At 40.1% G+C, this 22,546-nt stretch overlaps 2 protein-coding genes and 1 long non-coding RNA gene across 13 annotated transcripts in view; 2 read left to right on the forward strand and 1 right to left on the reverse strand.

Annotated features, from left to right (window-relative positions):
* BABAM2 (BRISC and BRCA1 A complex member 2) overlaps positions 1–12,358 on the reverse strand; it is a 393,896-nt gene extending 381,538 nt beyond the window's left edge. For 4 of the 6 annotated variants that reach the window (XM_042933374.1, XM_042933375.1, XM_042933372.1 and 1 more), the window contains exons 1-2: positions 12,246–12,344; positions 8,791–8,942 (exon numbers count right to left, since the gene is read on the reverse strand). In XM_042933374.1, the coding sequence (XP_042789308.1) occupies positions 8,791–8,918 (128 nt within the window). In that variant the 5' untranslated portion in view covers positions 8,919–8,942; positions 12,246–12,344. Of the gene's footprint in view, positions 1–8,790; positions 8,943–10,538; positions 10,765–12,245 lie in introns of those variants that run through there. The other 2 variants (XM_042933373.1, XM_042933377.1) reach the window with 2 other exon arrangements.
* LOC122216485 lies at positions 106–1,807 on the forward strand. The gene is made up of 3 exons (XR_006200937.1): positions 106–335; positions 1,540–1,617; positions 1,698–1,807. It is a non-coding gene; the product is annotated as an uncharacterized LOC122216485 (long non-coding RNA).
* The window catches only part of RBKS (ribokinase), a 102,201-nt gene continuing 91,111 nt past the window's right edge, over positions 11,457–22,546 (forward strand). The window contains exon 1 of one of the 6 annotated variants that reach the window (XM_042933371.1): positions 11,457–12,241. Coding sequence is in view for 5 of the 6 variants with exons in the window: in XM_042933366.1 (XP_042789300.1) it covers positions 12,743–12,831 (89 nt within the window). In the remaining variant the exon portion in view is untranslated. Of the gene's footprint in view, positions 12,242–12,399; positions 12,832–15,288; positions 15,459–22,546 lie in introns of those variants that run through there. The other 5 variants (XM_042933366.1, XM_042933368.1, XM_042933369.1 and 2 more) reach the window with 5 other exon arrangements.

Consider the following 22,546-nt stretch of genomic DNA (forward strand, 5'->3'; position numbering starts at 1 on the left):
AACTTGTTATCTCCCATCACCGCGTCAGTGGGCTGGTCAGTCCTGCCAGCCCCTGGATGGCTCGCACATGCAGCTGCATTTGGCTGACAGGCTGGCTGTGGGGCCAGGCAGAACCTGGGCAGCTGGGCTCCGTGGGCCGGTCTTTCTCAAGGAGACCAGACCCAAGCCCCCTGAACATGGTGATGGGAGTATTCCACACGAGAACAGAACCGCAAGACCTGGTAGAGCCTACGCTCAGAAGTCACATGACATTTTTGCCACATTCCACTGGTAACGATAAGTCACAATGGCAGCCCGGATTCTGGGGTGAGGAAACAGACTCTCTACCTGTTGATGTAAGGAGGGGTAAAATCATCTTCAGAGAAGACCAGATAAAGAGAGGCATGATTTATTCGGGGCCATTACCATAACACTCTGCCACATGTACTATTTAGACAGAAATGGAAAAAAGGTGGGGGGGAGCTTACATCTACAAAGAACACCCCTAGAAAGAAAGAAAAGAAACTGCTGAGAGTAGTTACCTCCAGAGAATAAAATTAGGAGAAAGGAATAGGAAAGTGACTTCTTTTCTACTTAACACCCTTCTACTTTTTATGTGCTGTACATTTATTATTGCTTCAAAAAATGAGCAATATTTAAGAGATTCTGCATACTAAATAAATTAATTTAATTGAAAGACAATGAAAATCTGGGGAAAAAACATCTATAACATCTATGACAAAGGGTTAATCTTCATAATATATATAAAAGTTTTATAAATCAAAAAAGACAAATACCACATCAGAAAAGGGGACAGACATCATGAAGTGGTAATTTACACACACACATATCAATAAATAAAGGAAAATATAAGAGCAATTAAATACCATTTGCATCTATTGAATTAGCAATAACTGTACAGAATTTATAATACCGATTTTATCAAAACTGTACAGGAACTGGCATGTTCATATACTGCTAGTGAAAATATAAATTGATAATACATTTCTGAAGAGACATATAATTATATGTATATTTAAATATCCTTACATATAAATATAACAATACACCAAATACGTCAGAAGTCTAAATATTTACATACTCTGGCCCAATAGTTAGAATTTTGCTGGCACACAGGACTATATGCATCCATATAGACACTTTTTTTATTTTTTTAACGTTTTTATTCATTTTTTGAGAGACAGAAACAGAGCATGAGCAGAGGAGGGGCAGAGAGAGAGGGAGAGAGATTCTGAAGCAGGCTCCAGGCTCCAAGCTGTCAGCACAGAGCCTGACACCAGGCTTGAACTCATGGACCGTGAGATCATGACCTGAGCCGAAGTCGGCCGCTTAACCAACTGAGCCACCCAGGCGCCCCAATAGAGAAACTTTTATTTTTTATAGCCCTAGAGAAAAGATCTGCAAATAATGAATCCGACTATCAGCTAAGAAAGAGGCCAGGGTGCTGCCTGATCACGCTACAGTGAAGTTCAGTAGCTGAGAAGTCCACCCATGTACAACATCTTCAAATTCACATTTTTCTTCTTCCCTCCTTAATAGACATGGACAGCCAAGAATCAACAGTTTGAGGAAAGCCACCAACACTAAAGACAGAGAGCAAAACCGAGATAGTGAAAGGTACAGAAAAAATGCTGTTTTAAAACTATGGTCAATTATACCTCAATTTTAAAAACAAACAATAATTAATATCCTTACAGAGAAGACACCGCATCCATGAAACTACAACAACATGTGTCAAGGGTTCCCAACATTACAGACCAAGGCCTTCAAAATCTGAAGGGAAGATAATTTGCAACAGACTTCTGTACCTGCCCAAATTATGAATCAAGTTTAAATGTAGAATAAATACATTTTCAGACTTTCAAGAACTCAAAAATAAACCTCCTCTTCTCCGTTTCTTAGTATGCTACTGAAGTGCACGCTCCAACAAAACAAGAGGGTAAAACAAGAAAGTAAGATAAGAGATTCAACACAGGAAAGAAGCAAAAGGAAACCTACAATGATAACTGCATGGCAGACATAGACAACAATCAATCAAAATTAAGGTCGTTCCTCCACCAATCTTTCTCATCTCGGCAGATGGCATAACCATCTTACTCACTAGCTCAAATTTAGAAGGAAGAAGTCATTCTTGATTCTCTATCAAATCCCAAATTCAACATCCTCATGTTTTTACCTTCTAAATAGCTTATAATCTATTCACCTCCTTCCATCTCCACTGCCACCACCATATTCTTAACATTCCATCATCTGTCACCTGGTCTATTGTACAAAAGGACGGCTAACTAGACTACCTTGTCCTGCACAAGCCTCTTTCTATATAACAACCAATGATTTTTTAATATAAATTAGATCATGTCACTCGGCTTAAAATTCTTCAATAACTCCTTATTCCACCCAGAATAAAACCCAAGTTTCCTAATAGAGCCCACCAGGCTCTCCATAATCGGGCCCCCGACTATCTTTAGAATCTCATCTCATTTCCCTCTTACACTTTCTCACTACATTTCAACTTTCAGTGGCCTTGCAGATCCTTGAACATGCAAAGCTTTCTCCTGCCTTTACACCCAGTATTCCCTTTTTACATCAACTTCCCCAGCTCTTCACATCGAATTATTCTTATCTTTCATGATTAAACTTAAATGCCATTTCCTCAGAGAGCTTTCCCGACAATTAATTCTCAATTAGCCCTTCTCACCAGGTCATTTTCCCTTTATTTTCTTTTCTCAATGAGTTAAGAAGAGGAGCTTTGTTAAGTGAATTCGGGGATGGTCTAATAGAACAGTATGCAACTATTTAAATGAGGTTATCATAAAAGTCTCTAGAATATATGGTTAAGCAAGGCAATTTTTAAGAATCAGAACAAGATGGATGAAAGTTTTCCTACCAGATATTATGACATACTATAAAACTGTAATCATTAACACTGTGTGCAATTGGCATAAGGACAATGAGGCTGACAGAACATGACAGAAAGCCTAGAAACAGATCCATGTATGATGTACATTTGACATAATAAGAGAGGTAGTATTGTAGATCCACAGGCAAAGGATGACTTTTCAATAAATGATGCTGGGATAACCAATTATCCATCTGAAGAAAAAAACTATATCTCTCACAACATGTTTTATAGAAAAAAATAAATTTCCATTTGAAGAGCAAAAAGGAAAACTTTAAAATTCTTGGAGGAAGATGTATGACTTTTGAGTGTGACAGAATTTCCTGAAATTCTCCCTCTCTTTCACAAACATACACACACACACACACACGCACACACACACACACACACACACACACACACAGCACAAATCTAAAAAGGAAAATACTGATGAATTTGACTTCATTAAAATTAAAACTTCTGGACATCAATAGCATGAAATTAAGAATACTGGGGTGTCTGGGTAGGTCAGGTGGTTAAATGTCTGACTCTTGATTTTGGCTCAAGTCACGATCTCACAGTTCATGAGATTGAGCCCCACTGACAGGGTGCAACCTGCTTGGGATTTTCTCTCTTTCCCTCTCTCTCTGCTGCTACCGTACTCTCTCGCTTTCTCTTGCTCTCTCTCTCTCAAAATAGATAACATATACTTTTTTAAAAAAGAATATAAGCCACAGACTGCATGAAGATATTTGCAATACATATAACTGCTAAAAGATTAGCTTCCAAAATACATAAAGAATGATTTAAAATCTATACAGAGGTTCCTGGGTGGCTCTGTTGGTTAAGCACCTCACTCTTGATTTTGGCTCAGGTCACGATCTCACAGTTTATAAGATCAAGCCCCACGTCCAACTCGGTGCTGACAGATTGGAGCCTGGAGCCTGCTTCAAATTCTGTGTTTCCCTATCTCTCTCTCTGCCTCTCCCTCACTTATGTGCGCGCTCTCTCGCGCTCTCTCTCTCTCTCTTAAAAATCAACATTAGAAAAAATCTTTTAATAAAAAATTTTTTTCAAAAATAAAATAAAATCTATATAAAACTACAAACAACCCACTTAAAAGATGGGCAAAGGATATTCCTAAAAGAAAAACACCTGAATTGGCAAAATATTCTTCACTATGCTAATAATCATGAAAATACAAATTAAAAACATAATGAGATTCTCTTTCACACCCATTAGCTTAACAAAAATTTAAGTCTGACCACACAGAGTATTGTTAAGGCTACAGAACAATGGGAACTCTCATTCATTTCTGGTGAAAGGGAATTGATACAATCTAGCAATATCTAATAAAATGGAAGATGCATATACCTTAAGAGCCAGCAATTTTATTCCTAGGAATATACCCTAGAGGGGTAGCTTGCTTTCAAACTTTTTTTTTTTTGCTTTCAAACTTTTTTTTATCAAAACACACATATTTTGCATTGTGACCCAGTACCCACATACTTACTTATTTAACTGAAAGCAAAATCCACAAAACAGTGCTTATTTTTATTATGTGTGACACATTCTGATAGTTTCCATTCTATTCTCATTCATTTTTTAGATGTTGGAGTGACTCACTCAACTGATTTTATAACCACTAATGGATGAACACACCCAATACAAAAAAAGGAAGCCCCAGAAAATATTCTCATATATATCTTCTTGCACAAAGGTGGGAGAATGTTCATTATGGCATGCATTCTTCATCAAAAGAAACTTAAAACAACATGTAAGACAGTCAGGAGAATGAATAAAAAATTGGGAGGCATATTTATACAATGGAATATGATACAGCAATGCAGTCCGAAGAACTTGAACCATAGGTATTAACAGGTAAATCTCATGAACTTCCTACTAAACAAAACAAGCAAGCTGCAGGGGAAAAAAAGAAAAAAAACTACACACACACACACACACACACACACACAGGATGATACCATTTGTATGAACCTTTTAAATATACAAAATAATACTATATATGGTTTAGAGATATATTTTCATATAATGAATATACAAAAAATATATATGAAGAAAGGAAAAAGATCACAAAAGAATACAGAAAAGAAAGTGAAATGGAAAAGCCCAGTGAACAGCTGGATACTAAATGGTTAAAAGTCACCCATCCTCAAAATTAAACTAATGCCTCCTGCGCAGCACCTTCCTTCCAGGCACAAGGCTAATAATAAAGGCTCAGCCTGCCAGCTAGAGGGACTAAGGCAGCAAACGGAGATCAGTCTTCAAAGCTTACAGCACTCATCTTTTAAAACCGTTCTATTTAGTAACCAAGTACACTGAGCATCTATTTTTAATTAAGTAATGAAATTCAGAACATGAACAAAAAATGCAACAGGTAGTTGTGGGCGGATGAGATGTCATAGCAGATGCCCCAAACACAGCCATGTGCCAGTAAGGTTGAGTCACTGTGATATGCTGAAAAAAGATAATAAGGCTTGGCTGCCACAGGTTGCAGTGAGCCCTCTGCTTTCCTCTCTCTTACATTTACCAGGCATCATTCCAGAACGCTGAACATTTAGATATCTTCAAGATTAGTAAATCACTAAAAATGACAAAATATGGCATCTTACAAATAGCACATGCTTGTGATCAAAGTAACAGAACAAAGAGCTAATAAACATCCAGAAGCCTCATGGAATAAGTCCCTAAAATAAAAATTTGCCCCCTCTACCTAGAAGAGTAAACCCAGTACTATAAAACACTTTACTATCATTTCAAAAATGTCCACTTATCTGTCAAGGAATGATGTTTTAAAGGATTACGTGTAACAAAATTTAAGCAATAAACTACCAGACCAATAAAACATGTTTCCAAACCAGAAATCCAAACCACTATGATCCCCAAACCAGACAACTTCTCTGGGAAAACATCTTACTTATTCACTCATTCAACCTCTACTTGCTACACTATATGCAAAAGGTACTATGGCAGACCTTAGGAGACCTAAAAACTTCAATAAGAACCCTGTCCTAAGATCGTGACGGTCTAGCAATGGAGCTTAGAAACATACATACATACATAGGTATACACTAGGTAGAAAGATTCAGGTGCCATAAGAGAAATAAAGATGAATTTCTATTTTTTTTTAAAAAATCTTACTTTGAATAGTGTTTACCTATCTATTTCTCCTATGAGCCAGATCTAGAATATAGATACCCAGACCTCATCTTTTCAAGGGCAAGTAGCCATACATAGAAGACTAGTTCTTGTCACCTCTAGAAATCAAGTCTCCTCATTTTATAACTTTTGCATATGCTGTGTCCTACAGGGTATACCCTTTTGAGTTCACAGAAATCACAAATGTGTACCCCATTTCTTGTAACCATGAGTGATGCTGATCTAAAAGAAAGGGAAATGCCATAAAGTGACACACTAAAAAAAAATTTTTTTTTTAATTAAAAAGCCATTCTCTTCCCAAACCCTGCCACTGTTCTGCTATGGAAACTTAAGGAATGCACACTTAGTCTGATGTAAGGATTGAAGAAAGAATTGTTAACGAGATTCCAAAGAATTTTCATGACTCTTTCAGACAAGTACTACATAAAAGGCATCACTAATGCTCTAGATTACTAAGGCTTTCCACATCATTTTACACGTAGCAACTTTGTTAATGTAGGGAGAGGTATTTGCATTCCTTGTTTAAATCTAAAGAAAGTACATTCCTTAAGTACTAAATGCCATTAATGTCATTTCAAATATTTTTCACAGAGCTAGTCCAGACCAGGCCAGGTCTAGTGGATTCATTTCAATGTATCATCATATCCACCATTTGCATTTAAACACTCAACTAAACATTCAGTAATTGGGAAGCACTGGAGAGGGAGTCTGCAGAAAAGAAGCAAAGTGACTTTCTGTTGATGAACCCAACTGTTCTCTCAGGATACTGACACAAGGAGTAAAAAATTCAGATCACATCACCTTACATAAGTCAGTCCCCAGTCCTCTATCAGGTCCTCACCACCTCTAAAATAATATTTGTGATCAAATGAAGAAGAAAGACCTATCTCCATGTCTTACCCATTCGGGACAGTAAACATCTCTGGTTCATGGGTCTGGCTTCTTTTGAGGACAGCTTTTCTAAGCTATAATTAACATACCACAAAAACCGCCCTTATAAGGTGCACAATTCAGTCATTTTTCACATATTTACAGAATTGTGTAACCATCACACTATCCAATTTTAGGACATTTTTGTCACTTCCAAAAGAAACCCCATACCCAATGATTAAATTGAAGAGAATACCAGATCTTTTAAAAAGCATCCTACTATTCCAATAAAGTATCCAATTCAGTCTTCTTTATCTGACTACTGAAGAATGTAAGTATATACCCTTGTATCTAAGTCTTCAGCTTACTCAAAAAACAGCAAGACTTAAGAGAAGGTAAAAGGGCCGAAAAAGAAAAGCTTAAAGAGAATCAAGAATGCAACATTTCTAGTGAGAAAGTGCACAAAAACTGATGGGGGTATGTCAAAAAGACACAAAAGTCAACTTGACAAAGCTCCCAATGGCAAAGCTAGAACAACTGAGCAACAAAATAAATGAAGACAATCTTTGGCTATGACCCACAGAATAAAATAAACACCTAAAAATTCATACTGACATAATTAATAAGTGAATAAATATGTAAGTGAGGGAGAAGGGATAGTGCTTCCTTACAGCAGAATTCAAATTAATAAATGTGGGGGGAGTAAAGAAAATAGAAAATCACTCTTAAACCAGCACCACAGTAATAACGTTTGCAGGCAAGAACCATCAGTAGACACTGAAATTAGTGGCAAAAGTATGATGAGGAAGTGAACGTGTGCACAGTCTCAAGGCATCACTCCCCAAGATACTTACCAATGACAAAGGGAAGATCAAGTTAACTTTACAGTGGAGCAACTTGGCAGATACAACCTTACCTGAGCGGTCAACGTTAACATACCAGTAACAGCACATATGAACATCATGTACTTCCTGACCTAATGCACTGAAAATCGTACAAGTCTGTAGTATTCCTGAGCGGGGGAGGAAGGGGATTGCGATTCTCACTGTAATCCAGGGATAACAGTAGACAAACCCATACTGAGCAACATTTTATAAAACAACTAGCCAGTGCTATCTTCAAAGGTGTCAAAATCATGAAGGACAAAGAAAGACAGTCACAGGTTAAAAAGAAGAAGTGACAACTAAATTCAGTTTGTATCCTGGATTGGATCCTGGACCAAAAAAAAAGGACGTGCACGGGTGGGAAAACTGGAAAAATCCAAACAAGGATTGTAGCACAACTAACAGCATTATAGCACCACTAATTTTCTGTGGTTATTTTGTAAATTCTCTATAAATCTAAATTTATTTCTAAATAACAAGTTGGGGCTTTTTAATGCAACATTTCCAGGTGTGAGAGTCAACTGTTCTAAGCCCACTGTGAAAAATGACTCATGCCAGCTAGCTATTATAATTTTCCTATTAGGAGAGATTATCAAATGATGTCATATTCAGAATCCCAAAACCCAACTCTTACAGTACCTTCTGGATTGCAGCAGACATAACAAGAAAACAAGTCAATGCATGAAAAACCACATGGCACACTGTTAACAAAGAGACATGCCCCAAAACAAAGAAACAAACAAAAAAACCAGACATGAACGTTCTGATCATAAAGTAATGGTCCGCAACACAAATAAAACAACTTGAAACATAAAATGTCAAGAACTGGACAAAACCAACTGCATCAACATGCGATGAGGCCGTGACTTGATGAATTTCTCTGGTGTTCAATTTTTATGAATCTGGTGGTAAAAGTTTATTATTAGGTGAAGGCTGGATTGGTTCTGATACATTAGTTGAATCAGTTCTGGTACATACCCGGATTTCAAGTCAGTTATCCTCAAACAGTTTGTAGCATCCAGTCCCACTTTTCCATTGCGGACCACACTAGATATGAATGGAGAGAGCATTGGAGAAATTCGGTTCAAGGCCACTTCTGGGGACATTTTAACTTGATTTGCAAATCACCACTGAAAGCAGAAGGAAAGAACAGCGGTCAGGGTATCCAAAGGAACTAGATATAACAAGTTTCCTGAAAACTGGCACGGTACACACAGTATTCAGTCTCTTGAATGAATACTTCATTTCCTGTCATACAGCAGCCTCTTTTAATGACCCTCCAGAAGAAACCAACCCCCTGTTGCTCCCCTCCCCAGCGCAGAGACTACATCAATGCTTTTCAGGAACAGAAGCAACCCTTCAAATCCAATTCCCTCCTCCTTTCCAAAGCTGATTTCTACACTGCCACATACTACTTAAAGCTATCTTACAATCAGCCACTTCCCACTTCAGTTGAGGCCTTAAGAAGCCTTCACTGACAATCCTCTCCCCTGACACACAAAAGGTACACACCATTAAGTTAGGAATTGCTCCCTCTGTGTCCCCACGAGAAGGGCTTGATGAAACTGTATAAAATTGGTGACTAAGCATAACCTACTTGTTACTTACTAGAAATTATTTACTTCTGATCCACTGTCCTCCACAGTGTTCTAACCACCTGCTTTGTGATCTCCCCCCTGCAGGGACCATGTCTTGAATCCCCAGTGTTTAACAAAAGTACCTGGCATGCGCTAAGCACCAATAGAAATCTTTTAATAAGTAAACGAGTGAAGAGACAAAAACTAGAGAAATATTAAGGCATGGAGAGAAGATAATATGCCCTCAAAAAAATTGGTAGAGGATAATGGATCTGAGGAATATATGCAGCAAAAAGCTACTTAACAATTAAATCACGAAAATATACACTTATCCAGATATTAAGCAACACAAACTCACATGGATCTAAAAGACTTTGACTTTCAGGCACTAAGAAGTACTTACACCTGAAAATGCAAAAGTAAAACCAATAAATCATATCTAAATTATTTGGAAACCCATGGGGCAAGGGAAAGGGAATGCATGAATTCCTCTAAATAGATTTCTAAATGAGAATCTCTACTTTCAGAGGTGAATAAGTCCATTTAAATAACCACTTTCTTCCTCTATCTGAAAGGATGATCCCACATCAAAGGCAAATTAATTTCCTGCAAGTTACAACTACAAGGAAATGATGTTCTGGTTCTAGTTTTCATCTGCTTTACCATATGAGGACTTACAGGTCTCTGACAAAATAAATGTTGAAAACCAGTACCTGTCTTAATCACTTCAGATGGTAATAAAGGGAAGGACGGCAGTGATCTTTCAAAAAATAGTAACATGGTGACCTTAATTTAGCGATGACACCCAGAAGTAACTTTGAGACAGTAAAGGCTTTATACTTCTGTACTCAAATCATCCTTTCTGCAAATATAAAACAAGCTCCCCTACCAGCCACTTATGGGTGGGAGATGACCTCCTTCCACCATTTCAATGTCCCCACGAAGTAGGAAATAAACATCTAATGCACTGTATTTTCAACCATAAAAATCATGTTGTACATTTTTATAACACCCCCACTTGTAAGGAGCTTCCAGATACATTATTACAGTTGATCTTCACAATCCTGGGCAGGAAGGCAGGTGTTAGAATCCCCACTCTGCAGGTGACAGGAATAACTTCTGTGATTTGTCCTTGAACAGTCTACTAACCCGTATTATCATCTTGACGCTTAATTTTTTTCCTATTTTGCAACATTTCCACTGTTACTTCTACCCACTGATGTCACAGTTCTTGAAAGGATGCTTATCTAGATCATATGCAAAGCAAAGAGATACTCATCTGGAAAAAAAGCAAAAGGATCTCACCGACATTACAAAATTATTCTTCCATGCTTTTCCCCATAATACCTATCATTATTTTACCTCTCATTTCTATGAAAAATGGAAACAATCAGCACATGCTGAAAACTCTGCTGAGCATCAGGCACTATATTACCCACCACTATGTAATCTCATTTACTGCCCCACAACAACCCTGTTCCCTGATTATTATTGGAAAACTAAGGCTCAGCAAGACTAAGTAACTTGTTCAAAGTTACAAACCTAGCAAGCATAAAGATCAGAATTCAAATCCAGATCTCCCTCAAAGTCACTATACCCAATCTCCCCTCAAATAACAATGTACAATTGCAATCACCAAGAGAAAAGCATCAGAGCTATTTAAGTATACACCTTAAAAAATCTGAACAGACAAAAAAGTCATGAATTTGAACTAATGGTTGCTTGACAACTAGAAACAGGTTTGACTACAGGCTGGTCAGCTGTGGAAGATGGCCTGAGTCATCTACTAGTCAAATCCTACAGGGAACAAACCTGCACCAGAAGCCAAACTATACTTAAGGTGACAACAATGCATCCCGATTCAGCAACTGTCATGACCTCAGACTAACACCTGAAGGAATGAATTTGTTTCAGAACAGTTACAATGCCACTTTTTTTTTGACAGTGCAAGATTTCCTGCAGCATTGAAATCTGTTTCAACTGTAGGTGTAGTGACTTCTCTAAGAAGGGAAATAAACACTCCAAAACCAGACGTCACCAAAGAGCCAAAGATGATGGTTCTTTGGTGTGATTCTTTTGAGCCAGGAGCATGGATGGGGAATAATCCCCAATATAAGCTTTTTCACATCATAGTCTTATAATAGATCCCAGGTAGGCAAAAAATTTATAGTGGCCAGCCTCCTCTGAATGCTAGTTGTGCAATGTGTATTTCCTGATTTTGACGTATTACAGGAGGAAAATGCAGCAATACAATTTTTACAGGGCCTGCTGCCCAAAATAGGGTCACACAAGGTCCTCTGATGGGCAGGCTGTAGACTACAAAGACGTCTTAAGCACCGTCCAGTATCTCGCAATTAAGATGGGATGACAAACACGGAAACATGTGCCCTGCTGACGTCATGGAACGGAAAGGGGTGGCGTCCTGCTGCGTCACCTCAACGTCATACAGCGCACGAGGGAAGTTAAGTGGGGAAGCAATTTGTCCAGGGGCAACATTCAAGAAAAACAAGTCGGCTCAGACCCAAAGAATGACCACCCCATTCTAGGGGCCATCTAAAAAGGGATACTGTCCCTCTCCCAAACTGTATGATCCCCTCACCAGGCCGGCAGGAGGAAGGAGTCTGAGTTTAATGAGGGACCAGGGGGCGGGCTAAATATGCAAAAAGAGCAGCCTCTGGCCTTGGGGGCTCGTTCTTGCGGGGACCAGCGTGATAGAGATGAGCAGGGCATCTTTAGAACGGGGGGCCTTCTCTACAGGAAGAGGCCGCGAGCCCCGGGCATGCTTAAACCACGGTCCTCAGCGCCACCTGTGCGACTCGGGATCCAACCTCCCCGCACCAGCCCCAGTCCAGGTACCTGGAACTTAGTCCGATCGGTAACCGGCGACTACGTGGGGTACAGGTTACCCGAGCGCGCCCCCGACTGACGCACCGACCTGCGCGCGCACCGCGGGCCGGATGCGTGCGCGCCCCCGGACGTCCCGCCCCGCCCCCTCTGCCGCCCGCGAGCCGGGAGGCGTGCGCGCCCCCGGACGCACCGAGCCGGGCACTCGGAAAGGCGTCCCCGCGGTGCCTGAAAGGTCTTTACTCCGCGCGGGCCTCGTGGGTGGCGAGTGGCGTGGAGTCTGGAACTATCAGAAGCGCCCTGTTACGAGAGGCGGTGCAGGGAGACCATCCCGGAAAGAACGGAGGGCAGTTGGGGGGCTGGGGTTATTTCGGGCAGTCAGGTGGGCGACCCGCAGGGGCGTCTGGAAGGCCCGCGTCGTTAGGGAGCGTAGGAGCGGCGTTTCTGGTTACGGGGTCGGGCAAAGGGCAAAGGTCAGCCTCCTGGTTGGAGAGCACCTCCTTTTTGCCATGGCGGCGTCTGGGGAACCCGGCCGGCAGTGGCAGGAGGAGGTGGCGGCGGTGGTAGTGGTGGGCTCCTGCATGACCGACCTGGTCAGGTTAGTCCGGCCCGGGACACCGAGTCTGAGGTCGCGGGAGGGGGCGGACCGTGCGTGGCACACGGGCTTTGGCGATAGTGTTCGCTTTTGGGGTGAGCTACAGGTTTCCCCAGCCCGCAGCCTACCTTCCTGACGCTGAAGAGGCAGAATTTGAGTTTGTAAAGGTAACTCTTAGGTCGGGGAACATAGAGGCCAGGATGTAATGAAATCTCTTACTGTTACTTTAGAGGCTCTGCAAGAGCTGCTCCTGTTTTCTTGACCAGGCTGCTGAACCTGTCCCCTGCCTAGCCTAAGGAATGGTTAAGGCATTTTCTCTCTCAGATCGTGCCTATCTCGCAGGGTTTTTATAAGGACTAGGTGAAGGAAAGTCTTTTCTGTACAGTGACATTAACCAGGTTGGATATTATTCGCCTGAACTTGAATGAGTGGAGCAGAGAGGTCAAAAGTCCATCAATCACCTTTCACCGTATTGATCGTTGGCATTCCTGCAGTTCATATTGACACCTTGCCTTTTAGTATTATTTGTGTTAGTATATAGGTTACCTGACGATAGCCCAAATGGGAACCAAAAACCTACAAACACAGTGTTTACAACCATTTAAAAAAACAATGATCAGATCATGAAAATATGCTGAATGAAAATAGGATGGAGAGAGCCTTCTAATTTTTCATTATTTGAAATGAAAATGGCGGAGTGCCTGGTTGGTTTATTGCTTAGAGCACGCTACTCTTGATCTTGGGGTTGTGGGTTCAAGTTCACCTTGGGCGTAGAGCCTACTCAAAGAAAGATGGAAGGAAGGAAGGAAGGAAGGAAGAAAGTAAGGGAGAGAAAAAATGGTTTTCTGATTATTAAAAACACTACATGTTCGGGGCGCCTGGGTGGCGCAGTCGGTTGAGCGTCCGACTTCAGCCAGGTCACGATCTCGCGGTCCGTGAGTTCGAGCCCCGCGTCGGGCTCTGGGCTGATGGCTCGGAGCCTGGAGCCTGTTTCCGATTCTGTGTCTCCCTCTCTCTCTCTGCCCCTCCCCCGTTCATGCTCTGTCTCTCTCTGTCCCAAAAATAAATAAAAAACGTTGAAAAAAAAAAAAAAAAAAACACTACATGTTCATTGTTTTTAAAAAAGCAGATAGCCCAAGAATATCCTCCAATTCAGATTGCTCCCATTTAACAATTTTGTGAATAGCTTTTCAGGTATGATATTTTTTACATTATAAAGATCAAAAACGGTCACGCATACAACAGTAAGACCTCATCTGTCCTGCAACCTTCCTTTTCCAGACAATAGCAGAGAGCCTGAAAATTAACGGAAAGGCCTTGGGACAATCAAAAGAAGTCACCAAATCTCTGCACAACCTGTGTTTTGCTTAGAAAATAGTTCTAGGGTCTTTACATAACCAATTTAGTCTTACACTGCTTAAAATGTTTATAAACTAGGTCATCAAATTTCCAGACCAAGAGTAGAAAGGGGGAGAGACTGCTAGGGGCAGATGTAGTGATTGCCAAAAACCATACTTTTATTTTATGTTGTTGTTTGTTTGTTTATTTTGAGAGAGAGTACAGGAAGGGCAGAGAGAGAGGGAGAGAGAATCCCAATCCCACTGATGGTGCAGAGCCTGATGTGGGGCTTGAGCTCACGAATGGTGAGATCATGACCAGCCGAAACCAAGAGTCAGATGCTTAACCGAATCAGCCACCCGGGAGCCCCCCAAAACCAATACTTTTATAGGTGCAGTAGCAGAAGAGTAAGAAAGCTAAACAATTTTCCCATGCACTCGACCTGAATAAATGTCAGGGTTAAAATTCAGAGCCACTTTCTTCTTGAACTAAGAGTTTTCTGTGAAGCTTGACCATCAGATATTAAAGATAATTATACTTTATAAAATGAGGGCTCTTCATACTTTGGAGAGGGGGGAGTGTCAAAGGCACCTGTCATCTCATGTTAGCATCTGTCAGGATTTTAAAATCTTTTTTAAGTGCTAGAAGAATTTAGAGATTATTTATCCCCGCGCTTCAGTTCATGAAAGAGTAAAGTGAGGTCCAGAGAAGAAACTCTTATGTGGTGTATAACTTTTCTAATTTCTCTCATCATTTTCTTTCCTTTATAAAATAACCAGGTTTCTACCCTTCCCATGAATCACTAGTAAAAATTTTATTCCCTTAGAGACTATTCTCATGACTTTTCTGCAAACTTTTTATGGTTTCTGATTACTCCTGCCTCTGAAGATCTTTACAAAATACCTGAGTGTAGAATTTTCATTTAAACCCTGCATCTGTGATAACTTGGCTCCAGCTTTGCTAGTTATGGCACTTACCATGATTGTGTTAGTTCCTATGGCTGCTGTAACAAATTAACAAACTTTGTGGCTTAAATAATACAAATGTAATACAGTTCTCCAAGTCAGAAGTCTGACACAGATCACACTGAGCTAAAATCCAGGTGTCTGTAGGGCTGCATTCCTGGAGGCCCTATGGGAAATCCGTTTTCTTGCATTTTCCAGCTTCTAGAGGCTGCCCACATTCCTTGGCTCATGGCCCCTTCCAACATCTTCGAAGCAAGCAATGGTCAGTCAAGTCTTTCTCACATGGCATCACTCTGAGGCTTACTTTCTGCCTTCCTCTTCTACATTGTAAGAACCCTTGTGATTATAGTGAGCCCAAATGGATAATTCTGGATAATGTCCTTATTTTAAGTTAGCTTATCAGGAACCTTAATTTCCCTTGCCACATAACATAACATTCACAAGTTTCAGGGTTTAGGATGTGAATGTCTTTGGGGCAAGGTGGGAGGGGAACAGGGGGGTGGGAGGGGGACATTATTCTGTCTACCACATTGATTAAGCTTAAAGTCAAAAAATCTTATAATAGTTAGAGCTTGGGGAATCATTGAAGCCCATCAGTCCATCCTCCACATTTAACAGGTGAGGTAAATGTCTCGACTCACCCCGACTCACACAGCCAGTTAGTGGCACAGTGAAAGCTGGAACCCATGTTTCCCAAGCTTTATCCTTCCATTATATCATTCTGCCTGTAATTCTGGCTGATATTGATAGCCCTTTCCATCTGCAGTTCACTCGAAGGCTTGTAGTCTCTGCATTCATTGTTTACTTTGTAAGCGGGTGAAGAACAACCAAGGATTTTTAATTTTCGGGCCTAAAGATAGTATCTTCATGACAGTTCCTTACTTTATTTCTTAGTTTAACTGGAACCAACCCGGACACCTGTGCGTATACCGTAGAATCACTTCGGAAATAAGACTCCTTCAGTAACTAATCCCTCTTGGATGGCATCCAAGTCCAACTCACTTTGTATATTACATTACTGTGTGCCAGACACTGCTAATTCAATCAATGAGCCACTTTTTTTTTCATGTCTAATTTCAGTTTGCTATGAATAGTAAGCTCTGTGTACTAATAATTTTAAAATATCATTAGCTCATCCAACATGGTAAACAATGAACATTATTTAATACCCACCTATGTGTGTCATTATTCTCTTCTTGAACAGTCATCTCTGAAGTTCCACAATGCAAAGTTAAGAGATATCAAGCTTGTCCTTGTGGAAAATTAAGTCAGAGTTCCTCCAAAGACAGATTTCCATGAAAACCCAATAACAAATGAATGATTTTAGACATTAAGCTTAGAGATCTTTGTTAATCATGCTTTCTCACTAATAACCTTTATTTCTTATGACATGAATCACCCATTTTTTTAAATTGTGCATTCAACAAATACTTCCTGACTTTATACTAAGTCAGGTATTATATCCCCTAAGTGCAGAGGATGCAGGGATGAAAAACACAGCCAAAAACCCCTGCCTTGTGGAGCTTACATTCTTTTTTTTAAGTAGGCCCCACAGTCCATCAGTCCATCAGCCCATGTGGGGCTTGAACTCACAACCCCGAAAATAAGAGTTACATGTTCTACTGACTAAGCCAGCCAGGTGCCCCTCATGGAGCTTACATTCCAATGAAAAAGACAGTATCAATAGATATAAGTAAAATGCATAGTATGTTAGGTAAATGCTAAGGAGGAAAATAAAGCATGAAAGGGAGATGGAAGTAGTAATTATTCTAGACCATTGCCCACAGAAAGCCTCACTGAGAAGGTGATTTTGAGTCAAAACCTAGAGGAAAGGAAGCAAGCCATACAGATACTCAGGGGAAGAGCATATGCAAAGGTCCTGAGGTGGGAGCATGCCTCTTATGATCAGTGACCAACAACGAGTCCAGTGTGGCTGAAGAAGGAAAAACAGGAGGGGAGAGGGCAATTAATGATTAAAGGATGTTGGGTCATACCCTGAATAAGATGAAAAGCCACTGGAGGATGAGCAGAGAGATGACCTAATGTGATTTGCATTTTAATATCATCACTATGGAGACTGTGTGAGAATAAACCGAAGGAAGGCAAGGGCAGAAAAGAGGAGACCAGTTCAGAGTCAGAAGAATCCTGGCGAGAAATGATGGTAGCTTGAAAGCAGTGCCAATGGGAAGAAATGAGCATCTTTTGATTATATTTTGAAGGCAGAGCTGACGGGATTTGCTGAGGACTAGAGATAGGTCAAGGATTATTCCCAGGTTCTGTGGCCTTTGCAAGTAGAAAGGGAAGCTGACCTTTGCCGAGATACAGAAGATTGTGAGCAGAGCCAACTGGGTACGGAGAGGGCAGTATCGAGCTCAGGGTGGATGTGTGAGATTCGAGGTGCCTGTTAGACATCCAACTGAGACTGTCAAGACAGATACAGGAGTTTGGAGTTCAGAGGATAGGTCCAGCTGGAAATATAAATTTGAGAGTCATCAGTGTATTGATGATATTTGAGGCCGTGAGGCAGGATGAGATCACTGAGGGTCTGAGCTCCAAGGGCACTCAAACATGTAGAGCATACATTTTTTTTACATAATTTATCTCCTGTCTCCCAGTCTCTCCATACTCCTAAAACTTGCTTTGAGACAAGTTGAATACAAACCCATGTTTACATTTCCATGGCAATAGACTATGATGTCAACTAAAACCCTATGTTATCCTTTTACATGCTCCAATTAAAGGCGATGGCTTGAGAGATAAGGCTCATGTTCAACCAAGCATCTAAATTTAATCCTTGGCAAGTCAGGAAATGATTGCTTAATTCTCAAGAGATTTTAATTGGATGGCAGAATAAGTGAATTTAGAAGCTTTTTGATCCAAAGTGGATGAAACGTTGGACATGTATTACTTAGGAAAAAAAAAAAAGCCAAAAATGTATGCCATACCTAGAAAAGGTTACACGTGTTTAACGTATTACAGTAACCTCTAACCTGCATTCCCCCAGAAGCCTCTTGACTGTCATGTTTAGAACAGAAAACTCTCTTGTGCATCACATTTTCAGTAAAGTAAAAGCCAGAGGAATGTTAATCTGAGGAATACCCTGCATGTCCAATGTTAAAGCAATAGAATATCCTTTATTATTCCTTCTGCTCCTTAAATTGGTCTTGAAAGTTGATTATTAGTTACCAACTTTTAAGTTAGTATTTTGGTAAATGTTTCTGTCAACCAAATTCCCTAACATCAAAATAAATCTTTCATCGGAAATTTGCTAATTCTGGTCCCTTCGAGGAAAACATGTATTAAAAAGTAAATTACATATGACAAAGCAAGCCCACCTCCCATGTGGTATTACCAAGAAGTCCCTTTAGTCATCCGTTCCTTTGTCAGCTCTTCATGCCCTAGTGTCTGTATTCTAGGGAAAGGAAGGTCGGGCAGGCTTCATGATGAATGTTGCTCCGGAAGTTTGGTCACTTGTGTACAGCATTCAAAGACTGAAACTGTGCTAAGTGCTAAGGATACTGCAATTAGTAAAACATGGTCATTGCTCCTGAAGGCAGACACAAAGATCGATCACTGTAGTGTGATGTGGTTAAGTGCCCGCAGCATCTACAGGAGCAGAGGGAAAAGTGCCTGGATGGGATGCCTCCTGAGCCAAGTTTTAGAAAATACGCAGGAGCACCTGGGTGGCTCAGTCAGTTAAGCGTCCAGCTTTTGATTGCAGCTCAGATCATAATCTCACAATTTGTGAGACGGAACCGTCGTCAGGCTCTGCGCTGACAACCCAGAGCCTGGTTGGGAGTCTCTTTCTCCTCTGCCCTTCCCCCACTCGCGCACACACACGTGTTTTCTCTCTGAAAATAAACTTTTAAAAAAAGAAAAGAAGCAGGTTCTAACCCAGCAAAAAAGAGGAAAGGATTAAGTACATTCTGGCCAGCTGGGATAACACACAGAAGTAAAGTCACAGATGTGGGTATATGTGGGTGTGCTGAGGACAGCAGCTACTGGGTCTATGAAGAGTCACATGTAAGATGTTGATGTAGGGGCGCCTGGGTGGCTCAGTTGGTTAAGTGTCTGACTTCGGCTCAGGCCACGATCTCATGGTTCATGAGTTCAAGCCCCACATTGGGCTGTCTGATGTCAGCACAGAGCCTGCTTGGGATTCTCCCCTTCTCTCACTGCCCCTTCCCCACTGTCTCTCTCGCGCACAGAATAAATAAACTTAAAAAAAACAAAAAAACAAAAAAAAAACAAAGATGAAAGGACTCATCAGCCATGCTAAAGTGCTAGGGTTTTTATCTGTAGGCCCTGGGAACTAGCAAAGGGCCCAAAGGACAGGAACAACATGGTCAGATTTATATTCCTATAGCTCACTTGCTGCCAAAGGGAGGATAATGCCTATTCTAACCTATCTCACAAATCTATTGTAAAGTTCGAGCATAATCCATTCTTGATTATTCACGATGATGGGAATGTGGGAGAAGCATGAGCACCAAAACCCAAAAATAGTAGATAAGTTAAAATTTTTAATAATTGATTCCAGAATACATTTTTTTTTTGTGCACTGATTTATCTTTCTAATTATATTTCGCTTAGGATAAAATTAATTCCATTTGTATTCCTTTAACCTACACCAGCAGATGGCAGGAAGAAGTAGCCTGGATAATTACAATGTGGTGACAGAAGTCATTTTGAAATTTAAAGTTTACTATAATTAATTGGCAAAATAGAAAACAAAATACCGGTTGTGTAGTTATTTATCACTATTCATACTTTGCTTGTCTTCTTCAGTGAAGTAAAATGTTTTCCATCAGGAACTTTGATAAATGCTTTAGCTTCACCAGTTCCTTTTCTGCTCTGTTGTTCCGCATCCTGCTTTTCCCACATACCTTACGCCGTCCTATAGTTGTCCTGTCCCCACTCACTAATCCCCCATCCACACACATAGTTCTCCTGCCCTCTCCTCTCACAGGTTCTAGCTCCAGGATTAGGTCTTTCTGTACCTCTCTAGCCAAGCTTCTATTCTCTCTCCAGAACTTTGCTCACCCGGGAGTAAGGAGGTCTGTGTGTAATTGTCCAAAAAGACTAGTTGACATCAGATGGCATTTTAATTTTTAAATAATGTTTTTACTGTTTGACTTGTTAGCCTCTCCCAGTGCCGTCTGTACTCAGTCTTCAATCCTGTATTGGAGGGATGGAAGAGGATGTGGCCCCTTATTGTTTCCTTTACTCTGACCAGATTCCTGTTTAATAACTAGTTTACTTTTCTCCTTGGGCTACACTCGTACACAGCACTTTTGCTCTGCTCTCACCTCATTGTAAGATTTATGTACAGAGGCATCTGTCATCCCAGCTATTTCTAGAAGTGTCTTTTAAGGTATAGATCATTCATTCAAAAATATTTACTTGTGACCATGATGGAGTAACTAGTACCAGACTTAACCTTCCCACCATAAACAACTAGAAAATGGGGTATATAAGGGAAAAGATCTATGAAGCAGCTGGATATTGGACAGCAGGCGTGTTATCCAGAAGAGAAAGGAAACAAAGTGGTGAGTCCTGGAGGCACATTACTGACCATGGCACAGAGAGAAGAAACCCGGGGAAAGCATGGCAAATATCAGTGAGGTGAGAAAATGGATTTCATAGTTTAGGGAGACTAAGGTAGCTAGAATTTGAGGGAACATGCACTAGTGAGGAAGGAGCTAATCGGGGAAAGGTCCAGAAATCTGCATAGGAGTCCCCTTGAGTCTAAATACTAAATGGACATACATAGAAACTCCACAAAGCCAGGCCACTACTGGAGAGCTCTAAGCTGAACATTTCCCAGGTATCACATTCTATTCAGCCAGAAACATTGTTGAACCCCTGGAGCATTCAGTAGAGATCCCAGAAGGACCACAACTTAAGGAGTAAACGTGCCCTAAAGTAAAGGCTACTCTAAACTCTTTCTAATAAATCACAAAAACAATCCTTAAAGGATCAAACAGAGCCACAAATTATTTAGATGCCCAAAAAAACAAAGTTCAACCCTTTGGAAAAATACAACAGAATTAAGACACTCAACAGTGTAACCTTTGAAATATTCAGCCTCCAATCAAAAATCAATAGTCATGCAAAGAATCAAGAAAATGTAATCCATAACCAAGGGGGAAAAAAAATCAATCAAAATTGACCTGCAGAAATGGCAGGGATGGTGGAATTAGCAGAAAGGGATTTTAAAAGAACCATTATAAAATGCTCAGTGATTTAAAGAAAAACACGAATACGGTGAGGAAAAAAGTGGAAGATGTATAAAAGAACCAAATGGAAGTTTAAGAAATGAAAAATTCTTTTGATGGGCTTATCAGCAGAGTAGACATTACAAAAGGATCAGTATACTTGAAGATAGTAAGAGATAGCCTCTAAATTGAAGCATAGAGAAGAAAATGACCAAAATGCACAGAGCCTTTGTGATTTGAGACAAGGAATCTGTCATTTGTGTAATTGGAGTCTAAGAGTAAGAGTGGGTGAGGCACAAAACAATATTTGAAGACATAATGGCTGAATTTTTTTCAAATTTCATGAAAATTATAAATATATAGATCTAAGAATTTCAATGAACCCCAAGCAGGATAAGCATACCGTAAACAACAAAGCACATTGTAATCACATTCCTGCAAACCAATTAGAAACTCTTAAGTCTTCGAAACAGACATTACATATGTAAGGGGACAAAGATTGAATGCAGACTTCTTGTCAGAAACAATGCAAGCCACAAAAAAAAAAAAAAAAAAAATCTAAAGTGCTTCAAAAATAATCTACATAGAATTCTGTATCTTTCCGATATGAAGGGGAAATAAAGACAGAAAAACAATAGCTGAGAGAACTTATCACCAGAAACTCACACTGCAAAAAGTATTGAAGTTCTTTAGGTGGAACCAAAATGATACTAGATGTTAACTCAGATCTACCCAAAGGAATGAAGAGCCCAGAAATGGCAAATACAAAGACTTCTATTTCTTAATTTCTTTAAAGGCAATTGATAGTTTAAGCAAAAATAACAGTATTGTAAGGTTTGTATAATATAGAAGTAAAATATGTAACAATAATAGCACAAAGGATAGGAAGAGAAATGAAAAAATACAATCGTAAAGTAAATTACACTTGTAAGTGAAGTGGTATAGTAATGTTTGAAAATAAGCTGTGATAAGTTGAAAGATGCTCATTGTCACTTCTAAAAACAGAAAAACGGGAGGGGCTCCTGGCTGGCCCAGGTGGTAGAGAGCATGCAACTCCTAAGTATCTCAGAGTAGTAAGTTTGAGCCCCACGTTGGGTGTAGAGATTACTTTAAAATCTTTTAAAAAATAGACAAAAGAGAGTTAACACATCGGTAGTGAGTATGAAGTAGAATACAGCTAATCCAAAACAAGATAGG

The sequence above is a fragment of the Panthera leo genome, chromosome A3 (assembly GCF_018350215.1).
Source record: "Panthera leo isolate Ple1 chromosome A3, P.leo_Ple1_pat1.1, whole genome shotgun sequence".
Lineage (NCBI taxonomy): Eukaryota > Metazoa > Chordata > Mammalia > Carnivora > Felidae > Panthera > Panthera leo.